The 26,857-nt window shown below is 44.9% G+C and overlaps 1 protein-coding gene across 1 annotated transcript in view; it reads right to left on the reverse strand.

The window, feature by feature from the left end:
• LOC139409865 (carboxyl-terminal PDZ ligand of neuronal nitric oxide synthase protein) overlaps nucleotides 1-26,361 on the reverse strand; it is a 179,406-nt gene extending 153,045 nt beyond the window's left edge. Inside the window, exons 1-2 of the mRNA XM_071155252.1 lie at nucleotides 26,167-26,361; nucleotides 25,268-25,339 (exon numbers count right to left, since the gene is read on the reverse strand). Coding sequence (XP_071011353.1) covers nucleotides 25,268-25,339; nucleotides 26,167-26,271 — 177 coding nt within the window. The 5' untranslated portion in view covers nucleotides 26,272-26,361. The remainder of the gene's footprint in view (nucleotides 1-25,267; nucleotides 25,340-26,166) is intronic.
• Between the last annotated feature and the right edge of the window lie 496 nt (nucleotides 26,362-26,857).

The following is a 26,857-nucleotide window of genomic DNA, read 5'->3' on the forward strand; positions in this document are numbered from 1 at the left end:
GACAAGAGAGAGTGGAGGGAGAGAGGAGAGAGAGAGGAAGAGAGGCCACAAGAGAGAGTGGAGGGAATAGGAGGAGAGAGAGAGGAAGAGAGAGGGGACAAGAGAGAGTGGAGGGAGAGAGGAGAGAGAGAGGAAGAGAGGGGACAAGAGAGAGTGGAGCGAAAAGGAGGAGAGAGAGAGGACGAGAGAGAGGAAGAAAGAGGGGACAAGAGAGAGTGGAGGGAGAGAGAGAGGGGACAAGGGAGAGGAAGAGAGAGGGGACAAGAGAGAGTGGTGTGAGCGAGAGAGAGGGGACAAGAGAGAGGAAGAGAGAGGGGACAAGAGAGAGTGGAGGGAGAGAGAGAGAGGGGACAAGAGAGAGGAAGAGAGAGGGGACAAGAGAGAGTGGAGGGAGAGAGAGAGAGCGAGAGAGAGGGGACAAGAGAGAGTGGAGGGAGGGAGAGGAGAGAGGGAAAGAGGGAAAGAGGGGACGAGAGAGAGGGGGGAGAGAAAGGGGAAGAGAGAGGGTAGAGAGAGAACGAGAGCGAGAGGGTGGGTTGAGAGAGAGAGAGATATCCCTAAACAGACTGAAAATAGCAGTACTGTACAGAGAGAGACAGTTCACACAGTGTGTCCCAAAGGCAAAAACCGACAGAGAAATAGAGATCAGCTCATAGCCCTCAGCTCTCAGCCCTCAGCTCTCAGTTCTCAGCTCTCAGCTCTCAGGCCTCAGCTTTCATGCCTCAGTTCTCAGCTCTCAGCTCTCAGGCCTCAGTTCTCAGGCCTCAGTTCTCAGGCCTCAGTTCTCAGGCCTCAGTTCTCAACTCACAGGCCTCAGTTCTCAGCTCTCAGGCCTCAGCTCACAGGCCTCAGTTCTCAGGCCTCAGTTCTCAACTCACAGGCCTCAGTTCTCAGCTCTCAGGCCTCAGTTCTCAACTCACAGGCCTCAGTTCTCAGGCCTCAGTTCTCAACTCACAGGCCTCAGCTCTCAGCTCAGACTACTTGTTCTCCTGACTGAAGGTTTCATGGCAAATTAACATGCAGGTCGCTTTGGCCTTAGAGAAGCAATGAAGCAGCACAGTTTCTCTCTCACACACACACATACACGCAAATACACACACACACCAAATCCCCCTCCTCACAACACCTCCAGTGTGGGCTTCAAGAGCAGCTTTCTACTCCACTGCTCAAAGTGAAAGGAGCCCAATCTTATAAAACACCACAACAGCCTGCCAGCAGCTAGCCACAGAGGAGAACTGGCCACAATAACTTCTGCTGAAAAGATCCACAGGACACAAAATGGCTTATTTTCACTTCCTTTTCACATCCTCCCAGCCAGAGCTGCAGGTGTGTGTGGAAACTGTAGACTAGCTTAGGCTTTGGCTCAGTGTGGGCTCAAACACTGTTTCAATCCCAAACATTGTTTCTCTTCAGTCGTTTGCAATGTCGCCATGAGGCCTGCTAACTACATCGTTACAGAAAAGATGTCTTCTCTTCTACTTCCCCTCCTTTCGATTCCTCTCTCATCCTCTTTTCACTCCCCTGCACCCAGTGAAAGGATAATATAATTTATCTACTCACTCACTCCCAATTGTATCCCATTTAACATCTTCCCGTTCTCTCCAAAGATCAAAACAACACAGAGAAAAAATGAGGAAGACACATTTCAGTTGAATGCAACTGACTAGGTATCCCACTTTCCCTTCGTCACGAAACCACAATGTTCACTACGATACCAGGTTTAGTATCACAGCACTCGATACCATCATGATACTCAATACCAAAGCAATACCACCGCAAAAAAAGAAGGCGCATTAGCCACAGTTTCAGAATGGCACTCGATCCAGACAGATAAACTACTGCTCTGTTCAATCCTTGGGCATCTTCTGACTTCCATATCATTACATTGGATTTTTTTTATGTTTATTTTTCATTCAATCAATTTGACAATCAATCTAACTGCTTAACTACATAATGGTAATAATCTATTTGAATGGTAAATCTCTATTGATAAACTGAGTCAATCAGGATGTAGCCTAGGTCTATACACAATACAGGTGAATGCACATTCAATATGAGTGTGCAAGCATTGAGTTATTGAGCTTGTTTTGTCTGATTTCATGTGGCTACTACAGATGACAAACACAGGCTGTGTGTGTGTGTGTGTGTGTGTGTGTGTGTGTGTGTGTGTGTGTGTGTGTGTGTGTGTGTGTGTGTGTGTGTGTGTGTGTGTGTGTGTGTGTACTTCCTACCTCATCTATTACAAACAAACTGTTCCTGTCTGTTATGCAGTGGGCCAATTGGGTCAGTGTGATGTAAAGCTATATACTGTTGTCCAAGCAGCTACACATAGCTATCAAATCAAATTGTATTTGTCAAATGCTTACTTACAAGCCCTCAACCAAAAATGCAGTTAAGAAAAATAAGAGTTAAGAAAATATTTACGAAATAAATAAAAAAGTAAATAATTAGATCAATGGTCAGACTCGCAGAACCACACAACGTAGATCAATAATTAGATCAATGGTCAGACTCGCAGAACCACACAACGTAGATCAATAATTAGATCAATGGTCAGACTCGCAGAACCACACAACGTAGATCAATGGTCAGACTCGCAGAACCACACAACGTAGATCAATAATTAGATCAATGGTCAGACTCGCAGAACCACACAACATAGATCAATAATTAGATCAATGGTCAGACTCGCAGAACCACACAACGTAGATCAATAATTAGATCAATGGTCAGACTCACAGAACCACACAACGTAGATCAATGGTCAGACTCTCAGAACCACACAACGTAGATCAATAATTAGATCAATGGTCAGACTCGCAGAACCACACAACGTAGATCAATGGTCAGACTCTCAGAACCACACAACGTAGATCAATGGTCAGACTCACAGAACCACACAACGTAGATCAATGGTCAGACTCTCAGAACCACACAACGTAGATCAATAATTAGATCAATGGTCAGACTCGCAGAACCACACAACGTAGATCAATGGTCAGACTCTCAGAACCACACAACGTAGATCAATAATTAGATCAATGGTCAGACTCGCAGAACCACACAACGTAGATCAATGGTCAGACTCGCAGAACCACACAACGTAGATCAATGGTCAGACTCGCAGAACCACACAACGTAGATCAATGGTCAGACTCGCTCTTGCAGCTCTTCTCGTTAACATCCTCACCGTCGGTTGTAGTCTTCAGAGACCCAGATCACATTGTGTGTCCATTAGCACCACAACATGGCTGTTACTCTGTATAGACTACTATTCCCATCGGGCAAAGCAAATATATCATCTAATTCATTATTGAAACCATATTTTATTGTCAAGGTAACTTAATGCAGACACATGCACACACACACACAATGATGACACAGTGTATTGAAGGGGATAAATAGGGAAGAAGAGTATTCCATTGAGAAATGAACAATCACAAAGAACAATTGGTGCCCCTCTAATTCTGAGTGGAATCTTCTCTTGTAATCAAAGCATATCCCGGCTGCCAGTCTGAAGGCTTTGTTCTGTCTACCTTTCTTCCTTCCTCTCTCCCCTGCCTGTCTGTCTACCTCTCTGTCCGTCTGCCTGTCTTCTTGCTCACCGGTCTCCCTGCCAATGGCTTGCAAGGGAAGCCAGGCATTCCCAAATATTTTACTAATAAATCAATTAAAATTCTAAAATTATTTATCTTTCATCTCTCTCTGTTTTCATAATTTTCTGTCAATTCGCAAGTCCTGAATCTCACTGGCGAAATCATCAGAGCGAGGGAAACAGCACCCCTCTGTCTCAGTATGTGTAGCCCATGTATCTGACGCTGTCTGGACAGGGAAACAGCACCCCTCTGTCTCAGTATGTGTAGCCCATGTATCTGACGCTGTCTGGACAGGGAAACAGCACCCCTCTGTCTCAGTATGTGTAGCCCATGTATCTGACGCTGTCTGGACAGGGAAACAGCACCCCTCTGTCTCAGTATGTGTAGCCCATGTATCTGACGCTGTCTGGACAGGGAAACAGCACCCCTCTGTCTCAGTATGTGTAGCCCATGTATCTGACGCTGTCTGGACAGGGAAACAGCGCCCCCTCTGTCTCAGTATGTGTAGCCCATGTATCTGACGCTGTCTGGACAGGGAAACAGCGCCCCCTCTGTCTCAGTATGTGTAGCCCATGTATCTGACGCTGTCTGGACAGGGAAACAGCGCCCCCTCTGTCTCAGTATGTGTAGCCCATGTATCTGACGCTGTCTGGACAGGGAAACAGCACCCCTCTGTCTCAGTATGTGTAGCCCATGTATCTGATGCTGTCTGGACAGGGAAACAGCACCCCTCTGTCTCAGTATGTGTAGCCCATGTATCTGATGCTGTCTGGACAGGGAAACAGCACCCCTCTGTCTCAGTATGTGTAGCCCATGTATCTGACGCTGTCTGGACAGGGAAACAGCGCCCCCTCTGTCTCAGTATGGGTAGCCCATGTATCTGACGCTGTCTGGACAGGGAAACAGCGCCCCCTCTGTCTCAGTATGTGTAGCCCATGTATCTGATGCTGTCTGGACAGGGAAACAGCGCCCCCTCTGTCTCAGTATGTGTAGCCCATGTATCTGATGCTGTCTGGACAGGGAAACAGCGCCCCCTCTGTCTCAGTATGTGTAGCCCATGTATCTGACGCTGTCTGGACCAAAAGAGTATAACATGTGGCCGCCACTGTATTTGATTGATTGATGCCAGCAGGAATTTAGCCTCCCTTCTTTAAAAAAAAAAGCCAATCGGCGTTAAGCTGAGCAGAGCTCAACTGTGGGTTTTCCTGGTGAAGCAAAACACCCCCCCAGTTTAAATTTGGCTTCAGACCAATGAAATCACTTTTTCAAAAAAGTTAATTTTAAGAAAAACTTGACTGTTTCTGGTCTGCTTGTGTTGATGTACTGCAGTAGTTAGCTTGTGTTGATGTACTGCAGTAGCTAGCTTGTGTTGATATCCTGCAGTAGCTAGCTTGTGTTGATGTACTGCAGTAGCTAGCTTGTGTTGATGTACTGTAGTAGCTAGCTTGTGTTGATGTACTGCAGTAGCTAGCTAGCTAAATTGGACCTTTCCTAAGCCATGGATGGAGATGGGGATTTGGACTTGTGGTTTTGACTTAATTCTCTGTACAGGCCAATGAGTATGACGGGGATTCTGATATAACCATAAATTAATGTTGTAATGTAGTTAATGTTGTAACTGGCCTGAGACAATTGTAGTTCAATATGTAGCCTAGTAGTCTCACATTAACTAGCTAACTAACTAACTTAGCTGGTTCATTGTTGCCCATGTGAAGAAGTCAGGCTAGCAAGCATTTTATCTAGGTAGCCTATAACAACAAAAACTAAAAGTGGACTGTATGACAGAGCCATTGTCCTTTTTGCCAACATGAAAGAGAGGAGGATGGCATTGGCATTCAACTAGTCTACAAGTAGGGTGAGCAAAAAAAAAATGCTTTACTTGCGCGCACACAGACAGAAATCAGTACAAAAAGAAAGACAGTTTGTAACAGTAAAAAACAACAGTATTCAGCAGTGTGGACAAAAACAATAAAATAAACAATTTGACACAAAAGAGATAAAGGTATAGAAAATCTAAACAGAAAGTCATGCTACTAGGGTTGTAAAACTGTAATGGACAGTAGGTGCCTTTAAAAAAATTTTTAAACAATGCCAGGAATAGCTTGGTAAAAATCAGGCAGGAATGAGTTCCAGATCATATGGCCTCTATAGGTAATTTGGGAATTGAGAATGAGTTGTTCTTGAATAAGAGTGGCTGTTTCTTGTTGAGTAGTTATGGCTGTAAAATCATTTTTGAGGATAGAGGGTAATAAGTGAATTAAAGTGCCATAAACAAATTGAGCAACTTGAAAACAATTCATTTGATAAATATTCAGGAGTCTTAATTTTTTGAAAAGTGGTGCTGAATGGTCTCTAAAAACCGACAGCTTTTCTGCTGGTGATAGATTGATAGTAGTTTGGTATGGTGTGTGCTGGCCCATATAATGTTATAGTAACTGATGAATGGGAAGATAATTGTGTAATAGAGACGGAGAGCAGAGCTTCAGTTTAGGACACATCACATTTTGCCAAGTATCCCAGTATTTTTGGCGACCTTAGAGGTTGTCTTTATGTGTGGTTTCCATGACAATTCATCATCAATCAGAACACCAAGAAAGCGGGTTGTACAGGCATGATCAACAGGTATATTATCAATATGGACCCCTATATAATCTGTATTGTATTTTATTTTATTTGGATTCAGTGACAATTTGTTTATTTTAACACTTTGAGATATTACATAGTTCATAATTAACAACATTAATAAAGTAATTTACATTTTTGTGAGAGTAAAATACACCTGTATCATCAGCAAATAATATCTGGGAGAGCACTTTGGATGCATTGAGCAAATCATTTATATAAATCAAAAATAATAGTGGTCCAAGTATTGATCCCTGCAGCACACCACACTTAATGTCCGGAGGGGGGAATCTATTCCTTTGAAAGTCACATATTACTTTCTATCCTTTAGATAGCTGGAGAACCAAAGCAGATTGTTCAGTTACTCCCATAATTTCACATTTTTGTAATAAAATATTATGATCAACAGTATCAAATGATTTTGATTTAAAAAAAGACCCAATGTATGATATTTGCGATTATTTGCCTTATGTATTTCGTCAATTAAGTAAGTGTAACAGTATAGCTTCCGTCCCTCTCCCCTACCTGGGCTCGAACCAGGGACCCTCTGCACACATCAACAACAGTCACCCACGAAGCATCATTACCCATCGCGCCACAAAAGCCACGGCCCTTGCAGATCAAGAGGAACAACTACTTCAGGTCTCAGAGCGAGTGACGTCACCCGATTGAACCGCTATTAGCGCGCACCACCGCTAACTAGCTAGCCATTTCACATCGGTTACATAAGTAACAGCCATGTAGATAGAGTGAGATTTTCTGAAGCAATATTGATGTTTGTATAACAAACTTATTAAGATATTTTATTAATCTGTTACATGCAAGCTTCTCTAAAGTGTTTGAGATAACCAGCAAAATTGAAATTGGTCAGTAATTTGTCAACTTTGCTGTATAATCAGCTTTATAAATTGAAACAATGTTGGTCCTTTGCAGTTAATAGGGCACAATGCCCGTAGCAAATGATAGATTGACAATGTGGGCAAGAGGTGTGATAATGAAATCAACCACTTCTTTAGCCAGTTTAGCATCCAATCTGTCGTGACCAGAGGCAGTGTTATAGAGCAAACAACGTAATTATCACAACAGGTTGTAATATGGCTTTTTTACTGGCTTGGCTTGGCTTCCTCAGTGATTTTACCCACACACCTCTACTGCTCCCTGCCCTGCCTGCCTACCTGCTCATCTCCCTGCTCTGCCTGGTTGTCTTCCTGCCTGCCTGTATCCCTGCCTACCTGCCTGTCTCCCTGCCTGCATGTCTCCCTGCCCTGCCTGGTTGTCTCCCTGCCTGTCTCTCTGCTCTGTCTGTCTGTCTGTCTCCCTGCCTGTCTGTCTCCCCTGCCTGCCTTCCTGCCCGTCTCCCTGCTCTGCCTGGTTGTCTCCCTGCCTGTCTCCCTGCTCTGTCTGTCTGTCTCCCTGCCTGTCATTCTCCCTGCCTACCTGTCTGTCTCCCTGCCTGTCTGTCTCCCTGCCTACCTGCATGTCTCCCTGCCTGCATGTCTCCCTGCCGTGTCTGCCTGTCTCCCTGCTCTGCCTGCCTGCCTGTCTCCCTGCCTGCATGTCTTCCTGCCCTGACTGCCTGTCTCCCTGCTCTTCCTGTCTGTCTCCCTGCTCTGCCTGCCTGCATGTATCCCTGCTCTGGCTGCCTGCATTTCTCCCTTTCCTGCCTAGTTTCTGTACTTTAGCAGTAAACCATCCTCCAGTCAGGGGGCTTTGGGATAGTTTGTGTTTGCACTCGTTTGAACACTGGTTTAAGATCACTTCAGGGAGCTCGAGGGAGTGGGTGATTTTGCAGATGGTTTAACATTAGTTTAGTTTAGCTCACTCCGGTGGCTCTGTGCGATCAAGGTGGAGGTGATGCTTAAAGCGCCAGGGAGGAAAGAAGAGAGGAAGGAGAGAATTGTCAAGTTTATTTATTTTATTTATTTAACCTTTATTTAACCAGGTAGGCAAGTTGAGAACAAGTTCTCACTTACAATTGCGACCTGGCCAAGATAAAGCAAAGCAGTTCGACACATACAACGACACAGAGTTACACATGGAGTAAAACAAACATACAGTCAATAGTACAGTATAAACAAGTCTATATACGATGTGAGCAAATGAGGTGAGATAAGGGAGGTAAAGGCAAAAAAAGGCCATGGTGGCAAAGTAAATACAATATAGCAAGTAAAACACTGGAATGGTAGATTTGCAATGGAAGAATGTGCAAAGTAGAAATAAAAATAATGGGGTGCAAAGGAGCAAAATAAATAAATAAAATACAGTAGGGAAAGAGGTAGTTGTTTGGGCTAAATTATAGGTGGGCTATGTACAGGTGCAGTAATCTGTGAGCTGCTCTGACAGTTGGTGCTTAAAGCTAGTGAGGGAGATAAGTGTTTCCAGTTTCAGAGATTTTTGTTCGTTCCAGTCATTGGCAGCAGAGAACTGGAAGGAGAGGCGGCCAAAGAAAAAAATGGTATTGGGGGTGACTAGAGAGATATACCTGCTGGAGCGTGTGCTACAGGTGGGAGATGCTATGGTGACCAGCGAGCTGAGATAAGGGTGGACTTTACCTAGCAGGGTCTTGTAGATGACATGGAGCCAGTGGGTTTGGCGACGAGTATGAAGTGAGGGCCAGCCAACGAGCGCGTACAGGTCGCAATGGTGGGTAGTATATGGGGCTTTGGTGACAAAACGGATTGCACTGTGATAGACTGCATCCAATTTGTTGAGTAGGGTATTGGAGGCTATTTTGTAAATGACATCGCCAAAGTCGAGGATTGGTAGGATGGTCAGTTTTACAAGGGTATGTTTGGCAGCATGAGTGAAGGATGCTTTGTTGCGAAATAGGAAGCCAATTCTAGATTTAACTTTGGATTGGAGATGTTTGATATGAGTCTGGAAGGAGAGTTTACAGTCTAACCAGACACCTAAGTATTTGTAGTTGTCCACGTATTCTAAGTCAGAGCCGTCCAGAGTAGTGATGTTGGACAGGCGGGTAGGTGCAGGTAGCGATCAGTTGAAGAGCATGCATTTAGTTTTACTTGTATTTAAGAGCAATTGGAGGCCACGGAAGAAGAGTTGTATGGCATTGAATCTTGCCTGGAGGGTTGTTAACACAGTGTCCAAAGAAGGGCCAGAAGTATACAGAATGGTGTCGTCTGCGTAGAGGTGGATCAGAGACTCACCAGCAGCAAGAGCGACCTCATTGATGTATACAGAGAAGAGAGTCGGTCCAAGAATTGAACCCTGTGACACCCCCATAGAGACTGCCAGAGGTCCGGACAGCAGACCCTCCGATTTGACACACTGAACTCTATCAGAGAAGTAGTTGGTGAACCAGGCGAGGCAATCATTTGAGAAACCAAGGCTGTCGAGTCTGCCGATGAGGATGTGGTGACTGACAGAGTTGAAAGCCTTGGCCAGATCAATGAATACGGCTGCACAGTAATGTTTCTTATCGATGGCGGTTAAGATATCGTTTAGGACCTTGAGCGTGGCTGAGGTGCACCCATGACCAGCTCTGAAACCAGATTGCATAGCAGAGAAGGTATGGTGAGATTCGAAATGGTCGGTAATCTGTTTGTTGAAATGGCTTTCGAAGACCTTAGAAAGGCATGGTAGGATAGATATAGGTCTGTAGCAGTTTGGGTCAAGAGTGTCCCCCCCTTTGAAGAGGGGGATGACCGCAGCTGCTTTCCAATCTTTGGGAATCTCAGACGACACGAAAGAGAGGTTGAATAGGCTAGTAATAGGGGTGGCAACAATTTCGGCAGATAATTTTAGAAAGAAAGGGTCCAGATTGTCTAGCCCGGCTGATTTGTAGGTGTCCAGATTTTGCCGCTCATTCAGAACATCAGCTGAACGGATTTGTAGAACATCCGGGTTGGCAGAGTGTGCTAAAGCAGTGAATAGAACAAACTTAGGGAGGAGGCTTCTAATGTTAACATGCATGAATGAAACCAAGGCTATTACGGTTACAGAAGTCGTCAAAAGAGAGCGCCTGGGGAATAGGAGTGGAGCTAGGCACTGCAGGGCCTGGATTCACCTCTACATCGCCAGAGGAACAGAGGAGGAGTAGAATAAGGGTGCGGCTAAAAGCAATAAGAATTGGTCGTCTAGAACGTCTGGAACAGAGAGTAAAAGGAGGTTTCTGGAGGCGATAAAATAGCATCAAGGTATAATGTACAGACAAAGGTATGGTAGGATGTGAATACAGTGGAGGTAAACCTAGGTATTGAGTGATGAAGAGAGAGATATTGTCTCTAGAAACGTCATTGAAACCAGGAGATGTCATTGCATGTGCGGGTGGTGGAACTAATAGGTTGGATAAGGTATAGTGAGCAGGACTAGAGGCTCTACAGTGAAATAAGCCAATAAACACTAACCAGAACAGCAATGGACAAGGCATATTGACATTAAGGAGAGGCATGCTTAGTCGAGTGATCAAAAGGGTCCGGTGAGTGGAGAGGTTGGTTGGGGGTCACGGCGATTTAGACAGCTAGCCAGGCCATCGGTAGCAAGCTAGCATAGGATGGAGGTCTGTTATTAGCCACCTCTTGCGTTCCGTCAGTAGATTAGTGGGGTTCCGTGTGGTAGAGGGGATTAATCCAAATCACACAAAAACAACAAAAATAAAAACAATAGATATAGTTATAGAGGCCCAAGAAGAAAAACAAATAATAATAATAATAAAAAATAAATAAATAAATTGTGCGATTGTCTATTCAGATAGCAGCCGATAAGACAGCCAACGGCTAGCAGGCCGCAGATGGGCACCCAGGCAACGTCGCGACGGAGGAGCCAGCCGGACAACTCCCTCGGGTAGACAACGTCGGCAGTCCAGTTGTGAAGGCCCGGCGGGGCTCCGCGTAGGCAGCAAAACGGGTCCGGATAGGTGACTGCAGCCCAGGAGTGATTGATGGAACTCTTCAGCTGGCTAGCTCCGGAACAATTGATGTTTGCTCCGGAATCGACGAAAGCCAATAGTCACACGGATAGCAGCTAGCTAGCTGTGAGATCCAGGTATGAATGTCCAGAGCCAGCGGTCGAAATCCAGGGACATGGAGAGAAAAATTGGTCCGGTATGTTCCGTTCCGAGCCGCGCTGCGCCGTACAAAACTGCCGATAGATTCTCGAGCCAAAGGACAGCCGATGACCACAAACCGTGGTTAGCTGAATACTAACGATTTGCCAGTAAAGAAGCAAACTAGCTTCTGAACTAGCTTCTGAACCAGCTTCTGATTAGCTTCTGGCTAGCTCCTGGCTAGCTCCCGGCTAGCTTCTGGCTAGTTTCTGGCTAGCCTCTTGGAGCCTCTGGCTAGCTTCTTGGAGGATTACAGCTCTGAGGTAAATAATACTTTTTTATAAATATAAATTGGTGAGGCGGGTTGCAGGAGAGTGTTTTGAAGATGAGTTTATGGAAAATAAAAAAATGTATGTGAAAAAAGTTGTAAATATATATATATATATATATATATATATATATATATACGGGACACGACAAGACGAGGACAAAAGACGTCTGAACTGCTATGCCATCTTGGGCAACCTCCCTGTGAGGAGAGAGCGATAGAGATGAGAGCTAAAAGAGAGGTATTTCTATGGGGGATTACACTGGAGAGAAAGAAAGAAAGAGTAGACAGACATTTTTAGCTGGGTCAGGGTTTATTCCCCGTTTCATCAAAATAAGAACATGAGTGCAGAGCCAATTGACAATTTATTGTGGCCTTTTATACTTGACCTCTCCCCGAAGCAGATTGATAAGTAGACTATACAATAAAGCAGACTGGGCACTAGCTAGAATAGTAGAGAGCACCTCTCTCTCACTCACACACATGGAGCTTTCCCATTCCAGAGACCCATATTTTGTGTGCTGATTTAGCAGGCCAAAAATATCTCTGCTGTTTCCCCTCCAGTCCTCCAGAGAGCTCATTTACCCACTCGACAGAGGCAGCCAGCGGGGTGCCTCTGATGACACACACACACACACACATTCTCTCTCACACACACCACAATGTCAACACACCACCACCCACTAACCTAATATTACAGACACCAAATCTCATAACATTCAGTACTCTGTCCACACCCACCCCTTAAACAGAGCCAGCGCCACCCACTAACCTACTATTCCAGTTGGAGACGAAACAAAGTTTTGCTGTAAATAAATTTTAAAAAATGACAGAGAGAAAAAGTGTGTGTGTGTGTGTGTGTGTGTGTGTATGTGAGAGCGATCAAGAGAGAGAGAACAGAGAGAGAGAAGGGACACAGAGATTTCTGGACAAATCAAATCAAAGTTGATTTGTCACATGGGCTGAATACAACAGGTGCGCAACAACCTTACAGTGAAATGCATACTTGCAAACCCTTAACCAACGGTGCAGTTTTTAAGTAAAAAAAGAGGTATTAGGTAAACAATAGATAAGCAAAGAATAAAAATGTAAAAAGTAAAAAATAACAGTAGCGAGGCTATATACAGACATAAATACAGAAAGAGACAGACGGACAGACACATGCAACAGAGAGCTCAAGCCTAAGCTTACAAAACAATACACTCTAACCTCCAACAAAAGATAACCTAAGCTTACTGTAAAAACAATACACTCTAACCTCCAACAAAAGATAACCTAAGCTTACTGTAAACACAATACACTCTAACCTCCAACAAAAGACAACCTAAGCTTACTGTAAACACAATACACTCTAACCTCCAACAAAAGACAACCTAAGCTTACTGTAAAAACAATACACTCTAACCTCCAACAAAAGACAACCTAAGCTTACAGTAAACACAATTCACTCTAACCTCCAACAAAAGATAACCTAATCTTACAGTAAACACAATATACAGTGGGGCAAAAAAGTATTTAGTCAGCCACCAATTGTGCAAGTTCTCCCACTTAAAAAGATGAGAGAGGCCTGTAATTTTCATCATAGGTACACTTCAACTATGACAGACAAAATGTGTCCAAAATGTGTCCAGAAAATCACATTCTAGGATTTTTAATGAATTTATTTGCAAATTATGGTGGAAAATAAGTATTTGGTCACCTACAAACAAGCAAGATTTCTGGCTCTCACAGACCTGTAACTTCTTCTTTAAGAGGCTCCTCTGTCCTCCACTCGTTACCTGTATTAATGGCACCTGTTTGAACTTGTTATCAGTATAAAAGACACCTGTCCACAACGTCAAACAGTCACACTCCAAACTCCACTATGGCCAAGACCAAAGAGCTGTCAAAGGACACCAGAAACAAAATTGTAGACCTGCACCAGGCTGGGAAGACTGCATCTGCAATAGGTAAGCAGCTTGGTTTGAAGAAATCAACTGTGGGAGCAATTATTAAGAAATGGAAGACATACAAGACCACTGATAATCTCCCTCGATCTGGGGCTCCACGCAAGATCTCACCCTGTGGGGTCAAAATGATCACAAGAACGGTGAGCAAAAATCCCAGAACCACACGGGGGGACCTAGTGAATGACCTGCAGAGAGCTGGGACCAAAGTAAGAAAGCCTACCATCAGTAACACACTACGCTGCCAGGGACTCAAATCCTGCAGTGCCAGACGTGTCCCCCTGCTTAAGCCAGTACATGTCCAGGCCCGTCTGAAGTTTGCTAGAGAGCATTTGGATGATCCAGAAGAAGACTGGGAGAATGTCATATCAGATGAAACCAAAATATAACTTTTGTTAAAAACTCAACTTGTCGTGTTTGGAGGACAAATAATGCTGAGTTGCATCCAAAGAACACCATACCTACTGTGAAGCATGGGGGTGGAAACATCATGCTTTGGGGCTGTTTTTCTGCAAAGGGACCAGGACGACTGATCCGTGTAAAGGAAAGAATGAATGGGGCCATGTATCGTGAGATTTTGAGTGAAAACCTCCTTCCATTAGCAAGGGCATTGAAGATGAAACGTGGCTGGGTCTTTCAGCATGACAATGATCCCAAACACACCGCCCGGGCAATGAAGGAGTGGCTTCGTAAGAAGCATTTCAAGGTCCTGGAGTGGCCTAGCCAGTCTCCAGATCTCAACCCCATAGAAAATCTTTGGAGGGAGTTGAAAGTCCGTGTTGCCCAGCAACAGCCCCAAAACATCACTGCTTTAGAGGAGATCTGCATGGAGGAATTAGCCAAATTACCAGCAACAGTGTGTGAAAACCTTGTGAAGACTTACAGAAAACGTTTGACCTCTGTCATTGGCCAACAAAAGGTATATAACAAAGTATTGAGATAAACTTTTGTTATTGACCAAATACTTATTTTCCACCATAATTAATTTATTTATTTTTTATTTATTTTTTTACCCCTTTTTCTCCCCAATTTCGTGGTATCCAATTGTTGTAGTAGCTACTATCTTGTCTCATCGCTACAACTCCCATACGGGCTCGGGAGAGACGAAGGTTGAAAGTCACGTGTCCTCCGATACACAACCCAACCAGCCGCACTGCTTCTTAACACAGCGCGCATCCAACCCGGAAGCCAGCCGCACCAATGTGTCGGAGGAAACACTGTGCACCTGGCCACCTTGGTTAGCGCACACTGCGCCCGGCCCGCCACAGGAGTCGCTGGTGCGCGATGAGACAAGGATATCCCTACCGACCAAGCCCTCGCTAACCCAGACGACGCTAGGCCAATTGTGCGTCGCCCCACGGACCTCCCGGTCGCGGCCGGTTACGACAGAGCCTGGGCGCGAACCCAGGGACTCTGATGACACAGCTGACTGCAGTACAGCGCCCTTAACCACTGCGCCACCCGGGAGGGCCATTTTCCACCATAATTTGCAAATAAATTCATAAAAAATCCTACAATATGACTTTCTGGATTTTTTTTCTCATTTTGTCTGTCATAGTTGAAGTGTACCTATGATGAAAATTACAGGCCTCTCTCATCTTTTTAAGTGGGAGAACTTGCACAATTGGTGGCTGACTAAATACTTTTTTGCCCCACTGTACCAGCCTTTCTAAAAGTATTGGTCGCGACCCAAAGAGGGTCATAGTAAATGTATAATTATTTCATTAATTACTGGAATTGACTTTGCCAAGTGCAACTGCACTCTCTGTTCAGCAGCGGCGTCTCTGCTCAGTTTGGCAGCTGCGCGAGTGGGAGGGAGATGTGCGTGTGCTTCGTGGTTAACCGGATCTTTTTTCTGCAGTTTCTGCAGGCTGTCATTCAGGAGCAGGTGATGCGCTGTCAGCCACTGTCCTGTCATTCCCACTCGCCATCCCTCACCACTGTCCTGCCATTCCCACTCGCCATCCCTCACCACTGTCATCGAAGGACTCAAGCTAGCCAAAGAACTCATCGAAAGACTCAAGCTAGCCACAAGTTCTGACTGAGCTCAATCGTCATGAAACGCAAATACAGGAATTAATCTCTCTCTCCTGGTTTCATACAAACTTTGTAAAATAATGAGGAGCGCCCACAATGTGTTTTGTGCGGGAAGTGATTAATAATGAGTCTCTCAAAACAAACAAATTAAAATGACACATCCTGACCAAACATCCACAACATGATGGTAAACCCAGGGAGTTCATTCAGAACAGGGCAGAATGCTTCAGGAAACAGTGCTTCAACGTGGAAAAGTAAGTCAGCTAGCAAGACATTGTTGTCATTTTATGACAGGTGATAAGCAGAAATATGGGAGTACTATCTCTCATAGTAGTAGATGTGAGTTTCTCTTTCAAACAATCCCCTTGTACACAGCTAATAGCTAGCTAGCTAACATTAGCTAGCTAGAGGAACCCTAAGTAACAGTACAGATGAAGATGAAACATGATCAGGCCTACTGTACTACTTCTACTTTACTGTAGAAATTATTGTTGAAAAAAGACTAGGTTGGAACTGTTGCTGTTAAAATACAAGTCATCATTTTTATTCTGAAGTGGAATAAACTGATTGAAGCAAGATGCTTTTTGAGGCAAACACTCACACAGTTCTGGGTTGCTCATCTACAGCAGGAAGCAATCTCCTGCCTGACTGAGAAAGCAGTAGATGTTCTGATCCAGTTTGGCACCACATACCTATGCGAGTCAGGGCTCTCAAGTACAGAAACAGTGTCAATGCTGAGCATGACCCCAGTGTTGCACTGTGAAAAACTGAGCCCAGAATAGACATGCTTGTTGAAAACTTCAACAAGCCACACACCTCAACAATAATGTCTACAGTAAGATGTACAGTAGGCCTGATCATTTTATCTGTACTGTTACTTAGGGTTGCACTATCAAAAATGGTGTGTGTGTGTGTTCTGTTACACATTTGTGTGATGTGATCAATCAGTTTATTCCAGTTCAGAATGAAAATGATTGATTGTATTTTAACAGCAACAGTTCTAACCTAGACAGATATGTAAGAGCGTTTTAAATGGGAAAAACATCAACATGAATAGCTACTTATATGGGTATTTCATGTCATTTTTATTTGTTTTTGTCTAAATTGCATTTGTTTTAGGCATAAGGGCAATGAAATGTACCGATATTTACGTGTATTTGCATGTTTTCATAAACTTGGGTCCCAGGAAAACACAGAATTTCTAATTTGAGTCCCAGGCTGAAAAAGTTTAAGAACCCCTGCAAATACACTCTAACCTCCAACTAGGGCTGTGGTTGTCATTTAATTTAACTGTGTAACTGATGGTTATGGATGAAGACCGTCATCAAAATAAAATAATGATCAAAACTGTTTAAATAGGCCTTTGGAAAAACATAGTTTTTATTATTAACTTTACCTAATAGAGGGAGTATTCACTAACGGTTATAAGCAATTGTTTTGCTAACAGTCTATTAAACCTTGCACATCTCCTCCTCTTTCCAGCAGTCATCTGATGCTCCAGCAGTTAAACCTCTAGATGTGCAGCGATGTAGAAGCGCTAGATTACAGGCTATGACACTTGATGTTTGGACTTGCTTTTATACAATGCACGTTTTCATTGCTTGCTAGTAAATAAATAAATCAGTCTTCTTTTAAAAAAGGTTGGATGTGTCTGACTATTCATAAATTATTTAACAGCAGTCGACAAGGCTGTTCTGTCTCTGAGGCCTGTAACGAGCCAATGTTGTGTCAAATGGACAATGCACCAAACCTCTCCAACCTGGCATGTTATAGTTTGATACGAAATCTGTTCTTAATTTATAGATTAATCAACGGCGATAAATAGGCTATGGACATGCTGCGTGTATTTGTTTCTATTTTTATGATGATTATTAATTTCATACTATCGCATAGCTGTCTCTCTCCCCTTCATACTTTCCTTGTCAATTCATTATCTTATAGCTGGCTTTCGGAAAGCCTACGGTAGGCTAGGTTTTTTTGTTGGGTTTTAAGGAAATTAGAAATATTTGCATGTGTCTGACATACGCTGGTGACTTTGATTGACGGGTCCTTTTACGGGGGTGTGAGTTTGCTGATTATGTCTATAGGCCTATATGTCAATTCAGAAAGTTTCCTAAAGTAGTCTGTCTGGACTCCATCTCTTTAATAAGAATCAAACGCTTCTGTCATGATGTAATCTTGTAAAAGGCCTGTTTTCAGAAGCTTAGGCTACATTATTTATCTCATTACGGCGTACTCTATTTGAAGAGTCTGGATTGGTGCCTCCCCTTGGGTTGTGCCGTGGCGGAGATCTTTGTGGGCTATACTCAGCCTTGTCTCAGGATGGTAAGTTGGTGGTTGAAGATATCCCTCTAGTGGTGTGGGGGCTGTGCTTTGGCAAAGTGGGTGGGGTTATATCCTTCCTGTTGGCCCTGTCCGGGGTCAACAGGTGTGAATAGTTTCTGAAGGCACTGTACAATATCTCTCTATTATGTGTGTGTCACACTCTGACCATTATTTGAGATGTTTGTTTCTATGTTTTGTTTGGTGAGGGTGTGATATGAGTGGGCATTCTATGTTGCATGTCTAGTTAGTCTGTTTCTATGTGTTCATTAAAGTATGCATTCACACCACGCTGCGCTTTGGTCTCCTCACTACGACGATCGTGACAGAATAACCCACCAACAATGGACCAAGCAGCGTGGTAACGGCCAGCAGCAGTAGCGGCAAAGAACGCAGGACTCATGGACAGACTAACTAGACATGCAACATAGAATGCCCACCCCTTGGAGTACTTCTCCTGTCCTATTCGGTATCCTGTGTGAATTTAAGTGTGCTCTCTCTAATTCTCTCTTTCTCTCTTTCTTTCTCGGAGGACCTGAGCCCTAGGACCACGCCTCAGGACTACCTGACATGATGACTCCTTGCTGTCCCCAATCCACCTGGCCGTGCTGCTGCTCCAGTTTCAACTGTTCTGCCTTATTATTATTGGACCATGCTGGTCATTTATGAACATTTGAACATCTTGGCCATGTTCTGTTATAATCTCCACCCGGCACAGCCAGAAGAGGACTGGCCACCCCACATAGCCTGGTTCCTCTCTAGGTTTCTTCCTAGGTTTTGGCCTTTCTAGGGAGTTTTTTCTAGCCACCGTGCTTCTACACCTGCATTGCTTGCTGTTTGGGGTTTTAGGCTGGGTTTCTGTACAGCACTTTGAGATATCAGCTGATGTACGAAGGGCTATATAAATAAATTTGATTTGATTTGATTTTGGGAGGAGATTCTGGACGGCGAAGGACCCTGGGCACAGCCAGGCGAATATCACCGCCCCAAAGCAGAGCTGGAGGCAGCGAAAGCAGAGAGGCGCCGGTATGAGGAGGCAGCACGGCAGTGTGGCTGGAAGCCCGAGAGGCAGCCCCAAAAATGTATTGGGGGGAGGCACACAGGGAGTGTGGCGAAGCCAGGTAGGAGACCTGCGCCAACTTCCTGTGCTTAGCAGAGAGAGAGAGGAACCGGGCAGACACCGTGTTATGCGGTGGAGCGCACTGTGTCCCCGGTGCGTGTGCATAGCCCGGTTCGGTACATTCCAGCTCCTCGTATCGGCCGGGCTCGAGCGGGCATCGAGCCAGGTGCCATGAAGCCGGCTCTACGCATCTGGTCTCCAGTGCGTCTCCTCGGGCCGGCATACATGGCACCAGCCTTACGCATAGTGTCCCCGGTTTGCCAGCACAGCCCAGTGGCCTGGCTACGGGGAGCATTTAACCAGGTAAGGTTGGGCAGGCTCGGTGCTCAAGATCCCCAGTGCGCCTTCACGGTCCCGTCTATCCGGTGCCACCTCCACGCACCAGCCCTCCGGTGGCAGCCCCTCGCATCAGGCTGCGTCTCAGTCTCATCCCTACAGGTGCTCCCGCCTGTCCAGCGCCGCCAGAGCCTTCCTCCTGAGCCGTCGGTCAGCCAGGACCCGCCAGAGCCGTCGGTCAGCCAGGACCTGCCAGAGCCGTCGGTCGGCCAGGAGCCGCCAGAGCCGTCGGCCGGCAAGGAGCCGCCAGAGCCGTCGGCCGGCCAGGAGCCGCCAGAGCCGTCGGCCGGCCAGGAGCCGCCAGAGCCGTCGGCCGGCCAGGAGCCGCCAGAGCCGTCGGCCGGCCAGGAGCCGCCAGAGCCGTCGGCCGGCCAGGACTTGCCAGAGCCGTCGGCCAGCCAGGAGCTGCCAGAGCCGTCGGCCAGCCAGGAGCTGCCAGAGCCGTGGGCCAGCCAGGAGCTGCCAGAGCCGTCAGCCAGTCCGGAGCTGCCCCTCAGTCCGGAGCTGCCTCTCAGTCCGGAGCTGCCCCTCAGTCCGGAGCTGCCCCTCAGTCCGGAGCTGCCCCTCAGTCCAGAGGCGCTCCTCAGTCCAGAGGCGCTCCTCAGTCCAGTGGGGCCTTTAATTAGGGTCTTAGACCCAAGGTCAGAGGCGAGGGTCGCCACTCTAAAGAGGCCCTTGAAGAGGGAAATGACTATGGTGGAGTGGGGTCCACGTCCCGCGCCAGAGCCGCCACCGCGGCTAGATGCCCACCCAGTCCCTCCCCTACAGGTTTAGGTTTTGCGGCCAGAGTCCGCACCTTAGGGGGGGGTACTGTCACACTCTGATCATTATTTGAGTTGTTTGTTTCTATGTTTTGTTTGGTCAGGGTGTGATATGAGTGGGCATTCTATGTTGCATGTCTAGTTTGTCTTTTTCTATATGTTTTGGCCTGATATGGTTCTCAATCAGTGGCAGGTGTTTGTCGTTGTCTCTGATTTGGGAACCATATTTGTATCTTTTGTTTTGTGGTTCGTGGGTTATTGTCTATGTGATGTTTCATGTTTGCATTCAGTTTTGATAGAGGTCACGTTCGTCTTGTTATTTTGTTTGTTTGTTTAGTGTACTTCGTGTTTTTTCGTCTTTCATTAAAAAGATGTATTCACATCACGCCTCCTCACTTTGGTCTCCTCACTACGACGATCGTGACAGTGTGGGAATAATTTGGAACAGTTTCCAAAATAAAAATGACTTGGAGCTGATTTGCAGGTGTTCTTACAGTCTTTTATGTCCAACAATTATTAGAAAACAAAATCACCCACTGGCCAAATTCGGCCCACGGGCCGCCAGTTGGGGAACCCTGGCCTATGCTTTAAGTTGTGTCAATACAAAAATTTGACAATCCTCTCCAATCTGACATTTTTTTATTTGTATACTCAACTAATATTTAGAGGTAATAATAACTTGAATAATAATTATAAAATGCTACTGATAGTAACGAAGTGTAATGGTAATAGTGAAGTTGCAGATAAAAATGTACATGTTTGAGTCTGATATGTGCCAGTGACCGTGTACATTGGCCTGGCCAAATACCATAACCTCAAATCCAAAGACGTCACAGCCCTACATCCAAGAAAAGACAACCTCTCCCTCAACGTCAGCAAAACAAAGGAGTTGATTGTTGACTTCAGGAAGTAGAGGAGGGAACATGCCCCGATCCACATCAATGGGACTGTAGTAGAGAGTCACAAGTTTTAAGTTGCTCGGCGTCCACATCACAGAGGACTTGTCATCACCACCACTCTTGTCAAGAGGGCACAACAACGACTCTACTTCCTAAGGCGGCTGAAGAAAGCTCACTGTAAACACAATACACTCAAACCTACAATAACAGATGTTGACAGACTGAGAAGAAACAGTCTTTTGCTCAGTCAGAGCTGCTCACTAATCTGTCTGTTATTTCCACTGGGTCTGCTCCATGCATGGTGTTAAGTCAGGCTTTAGTAAGAGCCTTGTCATGTCTCAGCCTACCGGCTGACTCATGGTTACTCAGTCACTCTCTCAGTTACTTTTTACATGCTCTGACCTGTGTCGTTCTAAAACCTTTACACAAGTCTTCCTGATAGGAAATAAAACTTGGGCAAATGAAAGGGTAAGGCTAAACGATGATGGCAGCAATGATTCAGCAGAGCACAATAATAATCATGCCACTATCCACGGCAATGAAAACGCCACACACCTTCCTATCTCAAACTCACGATACCCTCCAGTAGTGTGTATGCAAGACATCTCTCTCGCCTTACACTCTCTCCCTTCGCATTTCGGCAGAATACACATATCCCTGGCCTGTCACAGTATGCCCATATGAGAGGGTGAGCTTAGTTGTCCCATAAACAGCTACATTTTGAAAGGCCAATGTGAACACCGCCGACACACAGTGTTTGCATTGTGTGTCGTAATCACTGTGTGTTGTAATCACTGTGTGCTGTAATAGCCACTGTATTACTCTGCTGTAGTTAGTGTATAACAGGGACCGAGCACAGATCTCATGGAACTGGGTCCTGGACTTCCTGACGGGCCACTCCCAGGTGGTGAAGGTAGGAAACAACACATCCTCTTCGCTGATCCTCAACACTGGGGCCCCACAAGGGTTCGTACTCAGCCCCCTCCTGTACTCCCTGTTCACCCATGACTGCGTGGCCAAGCACGCCTCCAACTCAATCATCAAGTTTGCAGACGACACAACAGTAGTAGGCTTGATTACCAACGATGATGAGACAGCCTACAGGGAGGAGGTGAGGGCTCTGGGGGTGTGCTGCCAGGAAAATAACCTCTCACTCAATGTCAACAAAACAAAGGAGATGATCGTGGACTTCAGGAAACAGCAGATGAAGCACCCCCCTATTCACATCGAGGGGACCGCAGTGGAGAAGGTGGAAAGCTTCAAGTTCCTCTGCGTACACATCACTGGCAAACTGAAATGTTACACCCACACAGACAATGTGGTGAAGAAGGCACAACAGTGCCTCTTAAACCTCAGGAGGCTGATGAAATTTGGCTTGGCACCTAAAACCCTAATAAACTTTTACAGACACACAATGGAGAACATTCTGTCGGGCTGTATCCCCGCCCTGGTATGGCAACTGCACTGCCTGCAATTGCAGGGTTTTCCAGAGGGTGGTGCGGTGTGTCCAACGCATCACTGGGGGCAAACAACCTTCCCTCCAGGACACCTATAGCCCCCGATGTCACAGGAAGGCCAAAAATACCATCAAGGTCAACAACCACCCGAGCCACTGCCTGTTCACCCCGCTATCATCCATAAGGCAAGGTCAGTACAGGTGCAGCAAAGCTGGGACCGAGAGCCTGAAAAACAGCTTCTATCTCAAGGCCATCAGACTGTTAAATAGCCATCACTAGCACATTAGAGGCTGCTGCCTATATACATAGACTTGACACCACTGGCCACTTTAATAAATGGAACACTAGTCACTTTAATAATGTTGACATTTCTTGCATTACTCATCTCATATGTATATACTGTATTATATTCTACTGTATCTGAGTCTATGCCGCTCTGACATTGCTCGTCCATATACAGTGGCAAGAAAAAGTATGTGAACCCTTTGGAAATACCTGGATTTCTGCATAAATTGGTCATAAAATTTGATCTGATCTTCATCTAAGTCACAACAATAGACAAACACAGTCTGCTTAAACTAGTAACACACAAACAATTATACTTTTTCATGCCTTTATTAAACACACCGTGTAAACATTCACAGTGCAGGGTGGAAAAAGTATGTGACCCCTTGGATTTAATAACTGGTTGACCCGCCTTTGACAGCAATAACCTCAACCAAGCGTTTTCTGTAGTTGCGGATCAGACCTGTACAACGGTCAGGAGGAATTTTGTACCATTCCTCTTTACAAAACTGTTTCAGTTCAGCAATATTCTTGCGAAGTCTGGTGTGAAGCATCTCAAATCGGGTTGAGGTCAGGACTCCAACTGGGCCACTCCAGAAGGTGTATTTTCTTCTGTTGAAGACATTCTGTTGTTGATTTACTGCTGTGTTTTGGGTTTTGTCCTGTTGCATCACCCAACTTCTGTTGAGCTTCAATTGGAGGACAGATAGCCTAACATTCTCCTGCAAAATGTCTTGATACTCTTGGGAATTCTTTACATACTTTACAGTTGGGATGAGGTTTTGATGTTGGTGTGCTGTGCTGTACCTTTTTCTCTTCACACAGTGTTATGTGCTCCTTCCAAACAACTTGACTGTAGTTTCATCTGTCCACAGAATATTTTGCCAGTAGCGCTGTGGAACATCTAGCTACATTTGTGCAAACTTCAGACGTGCAGCAATGTTTTTTTTGGACAGCAGTGGCTTCTTCCATGGTGTCCTCCCATGAACACCAATCTTGTTTAGTGTTTTACCTATCGTAGACTCGTCAACAGAGATGTTAGCATGTTCCAGAGATTTCTGTAAGTCTTTAGCTGACACTCTAGGATTCTTCTTAACCTCATTGAGCATTCTGCGCTGTGCTCTTGCAGTCATCTTTTCAGGATGGCCACTCCTAGGGAGAGTAGCAACAGTGCTGAACTTTCTCCATTTATAGACAATTTGTCTTACCGTGGACTGATGAACATCAAGGCTTTTAGAGATACTTTTGTAACCCTTTCCAGCTTTATGCAAGTCAATAATTATTAATCCTGGGTCTTCTGAGATCTCTTTTGTTCGAAGCATGGTTCACATCAGGCGATGCTTCTTGTGAATAGCCAACTCAAATTTCGCGAGTGTTTTTTTGTAGTGCAAGGCAGCTCTAACCAACATCTCCAATCGCATCTTATTGATTGGACTCCAGGTTAGCTGACTCCTGACTCCAATTAGCTCCAACATACTTTTCCCAACCTACACTGTGAATGTTTAAATGATGTATTCCATGTAAAAAAGAAAAATACAATAATTTGTGTGCTATTAGTTTAAGCACACTATGTCTGTCTATTGTTGTGACTTAGATGAAGATCAGATCATATTTGATGACCAATTTATGCAGAAATCCAGATATTTACAAAGGGTTCACATACTTTTTCTTGCCACTGTATTTATATATTCTTATTTCATCATTCCTGTACTTAGATGTGTGTGTATTGGGTATATGTTGTGAAATGCTTAGTTATTACTTATTATATATTACTGCACTGTCAAAGCTAGAAACACAAGCATTTCGCTACACCCGCAATAACATCTGCTAACCACGTGTATGTGACCAATAATAATGATTTGATTCTCAAAGGAACAAACAGCTGTATAGAAAAATGCCAACAAACAGAAACACAGGCCGAGAGAAAAGGATAGACTTCTTCATCACGCATGTCAACCACCACTCCAGCATCTCTATAAGTGTATGTGAGTGAGTGAGTGAGTGAGTGAGTGAGTGAGTGAGTGAGTGAGTGAGTGAGTGAGAGAGAGAGAGAATGAGCGAGAGAGAGAATGAGAGAGAGAATGAGTGAGAGAGAGAATGAGAGAGAGAATGAGAGAGAGAGAGAGAATGAGAGAGAGAATGAGAGAGAGAGAGAGAATGAGAGAGAGAGAGAGAGGGAGAGAATGAGAGAGAGAGAGAGGGAGAGAGAGAGAGAGAGAGGGAGAGAATGAGAGAGAGAGAGAATGAGAGAGAGAGAGAGAATGAGAGAGAGAGAGAGTGAGAGAGAGAGAATGAGAGAGAGAGAGAGAGAGAGAGAGAGAGAATGAGAGAGAGAGAGAGAGAGAGAGAGAGAGAGAGAGAGAGAGAGAGAGAGAGAGAGAGAGAGAGAGAGAGAGGATAAATGCATGTCAGTTCTGCTGTTGGAGAGGATGTACAGTATTATTGTAGGTTCACATGTCACACAAGTTGGTTTTTATGTGATCTGTGCAGTGGGTGGATGCTCTCAGAATAACAACAGCAGAGAAGCAGATCAGTGTTGATGATGTGTCTTACCCTGATCCTCCTCATGGCTGCTACGATCTCCATACGACTGTTGGGCCTGGGAACATCCAGACTGCCCACATACTGAACAACACACACAAGACATATGTTATAGATAAGACAGGTATACAAAACCCAGTTCTACATAGGACAATACACTCAACATACAGTTATAAACGCAACAAAACACAACAGTATGTTTTGATAACACTATATAATGCATGACACCTCTCCTTGCAATTATCCTGTGTAAGTGGTAATGCATAGCCTAGTAGCCGATTGCAACCAATAAGTAATTATATGTAGCCTTCTAATATTGTTTAGGACTATATAACTAGTTATTGATTTTTGGACTGTTATTATACTGCTATACACACTTGTAGTGTTTTATTATAAGCATCTTGTAGGATGCATCTCAAATCTTCAAACATTGGGATTTGTTATATGTGTTTTACAAACTTAAATGTATATAATGTTCTGTGTTTTCTGTTTTGCCTCCTTTTGACTAATTCATTAACAATAGTTTGAGTAAGAACCGTCAATTTTGAGTACTCTGGTGAAAGTAGGCTACAGAAATGGAGGGAAATGTGAATGTTTGCAGGTTTGCAAAACTTACTCCTAAAAAGCACATTTGCAACATATGGGGCGGGGGAAATTTGACAAATTATCTAAAGTCACTGGAAATAAGTCACGTCGTTACCACAAACGTGCACCTGTCCTGAGTTTCATAACGCAACCATGTCAAATTAAATTATCGGCTAGTCCTACCCCAAATGAGACCTTTGAAGTTGGACACCAAAATATAACGCGGCGGCAGAACTGTTTCAAGACGCTCAATTGGAAAGACAATGAATACAGGGAAAACATCAAAGTGCCTTGTTTATTCTAGAAAATGTACATATACATTTCACCTTAGCTTGAAAATGTATCCCGTGTTGGTACGCTTCTTCGTTATGGAGGGGGACCCGCGAATCCGCGACATCGTCCACCAGATTGTACCTGTTCCGTCCAGGCATCTTCAGTCCTATTCCTCTGGACCTACCAAACGCGAATGAAGGAAACACTACCAGAGAACGATGTTAACATGGGAAAGAACACACGTTACGAGGCATATCCACCACTGACCCATTGAGATGTGGCACACAGAGTGAGCTCCCCGTGGAGACCGGAGTCCATTGTTGCGATAGCTCCGCGAGAGTGGCGCTCAAAGCGCAGAGAGGGGACCGTCCACGGAAGGGACAGATTTGGGCGCCTCTTTTTATTTTATTCCAAGAGCGCCTAGTCTTGCTGCTGACACTCCTTTTGTCAATACAGGGTTCTCTGCTTAGCTAACCTAATCAACCCATAGACTGTCCAATACTAAATCACAATAGTAACTTCTCTCAGGTAGCCCTAGCATGGGTCTGTTGCAGGTGGCTGTTGGCCGCTTGCTGGTGGATGTCGCTTTGCCGGTGTTTTTGAATCTCGGCCATTGTTGGTAGCATTGACGCTGAGCCGTCCCGCTTCAAAGCCATAGACGTTAGTTCAGAGCGAGTCCTGATTGGAGCAAAGTTCCAATACATGACGTAACCCAGTGTTTTTTGGAAGCGTCGACAAATAAAC

Source organism: Oncorhynchus clarkii, chromosome 5, assembly GCF_045791955.1.
Source record: "Oncorhynchus clarkii lewisi isolate Uvic-CL-2024 chromosome 5, UVic_Ocla_1.0, whole genome shotgun sequence".
Lineage (NCBI taxonomy): Eukaryota > Metazoa > Chordata > Actinopteri > Salmoniformes > Salmonidae > Oncorhynchus > Oncorhynchus clarkii.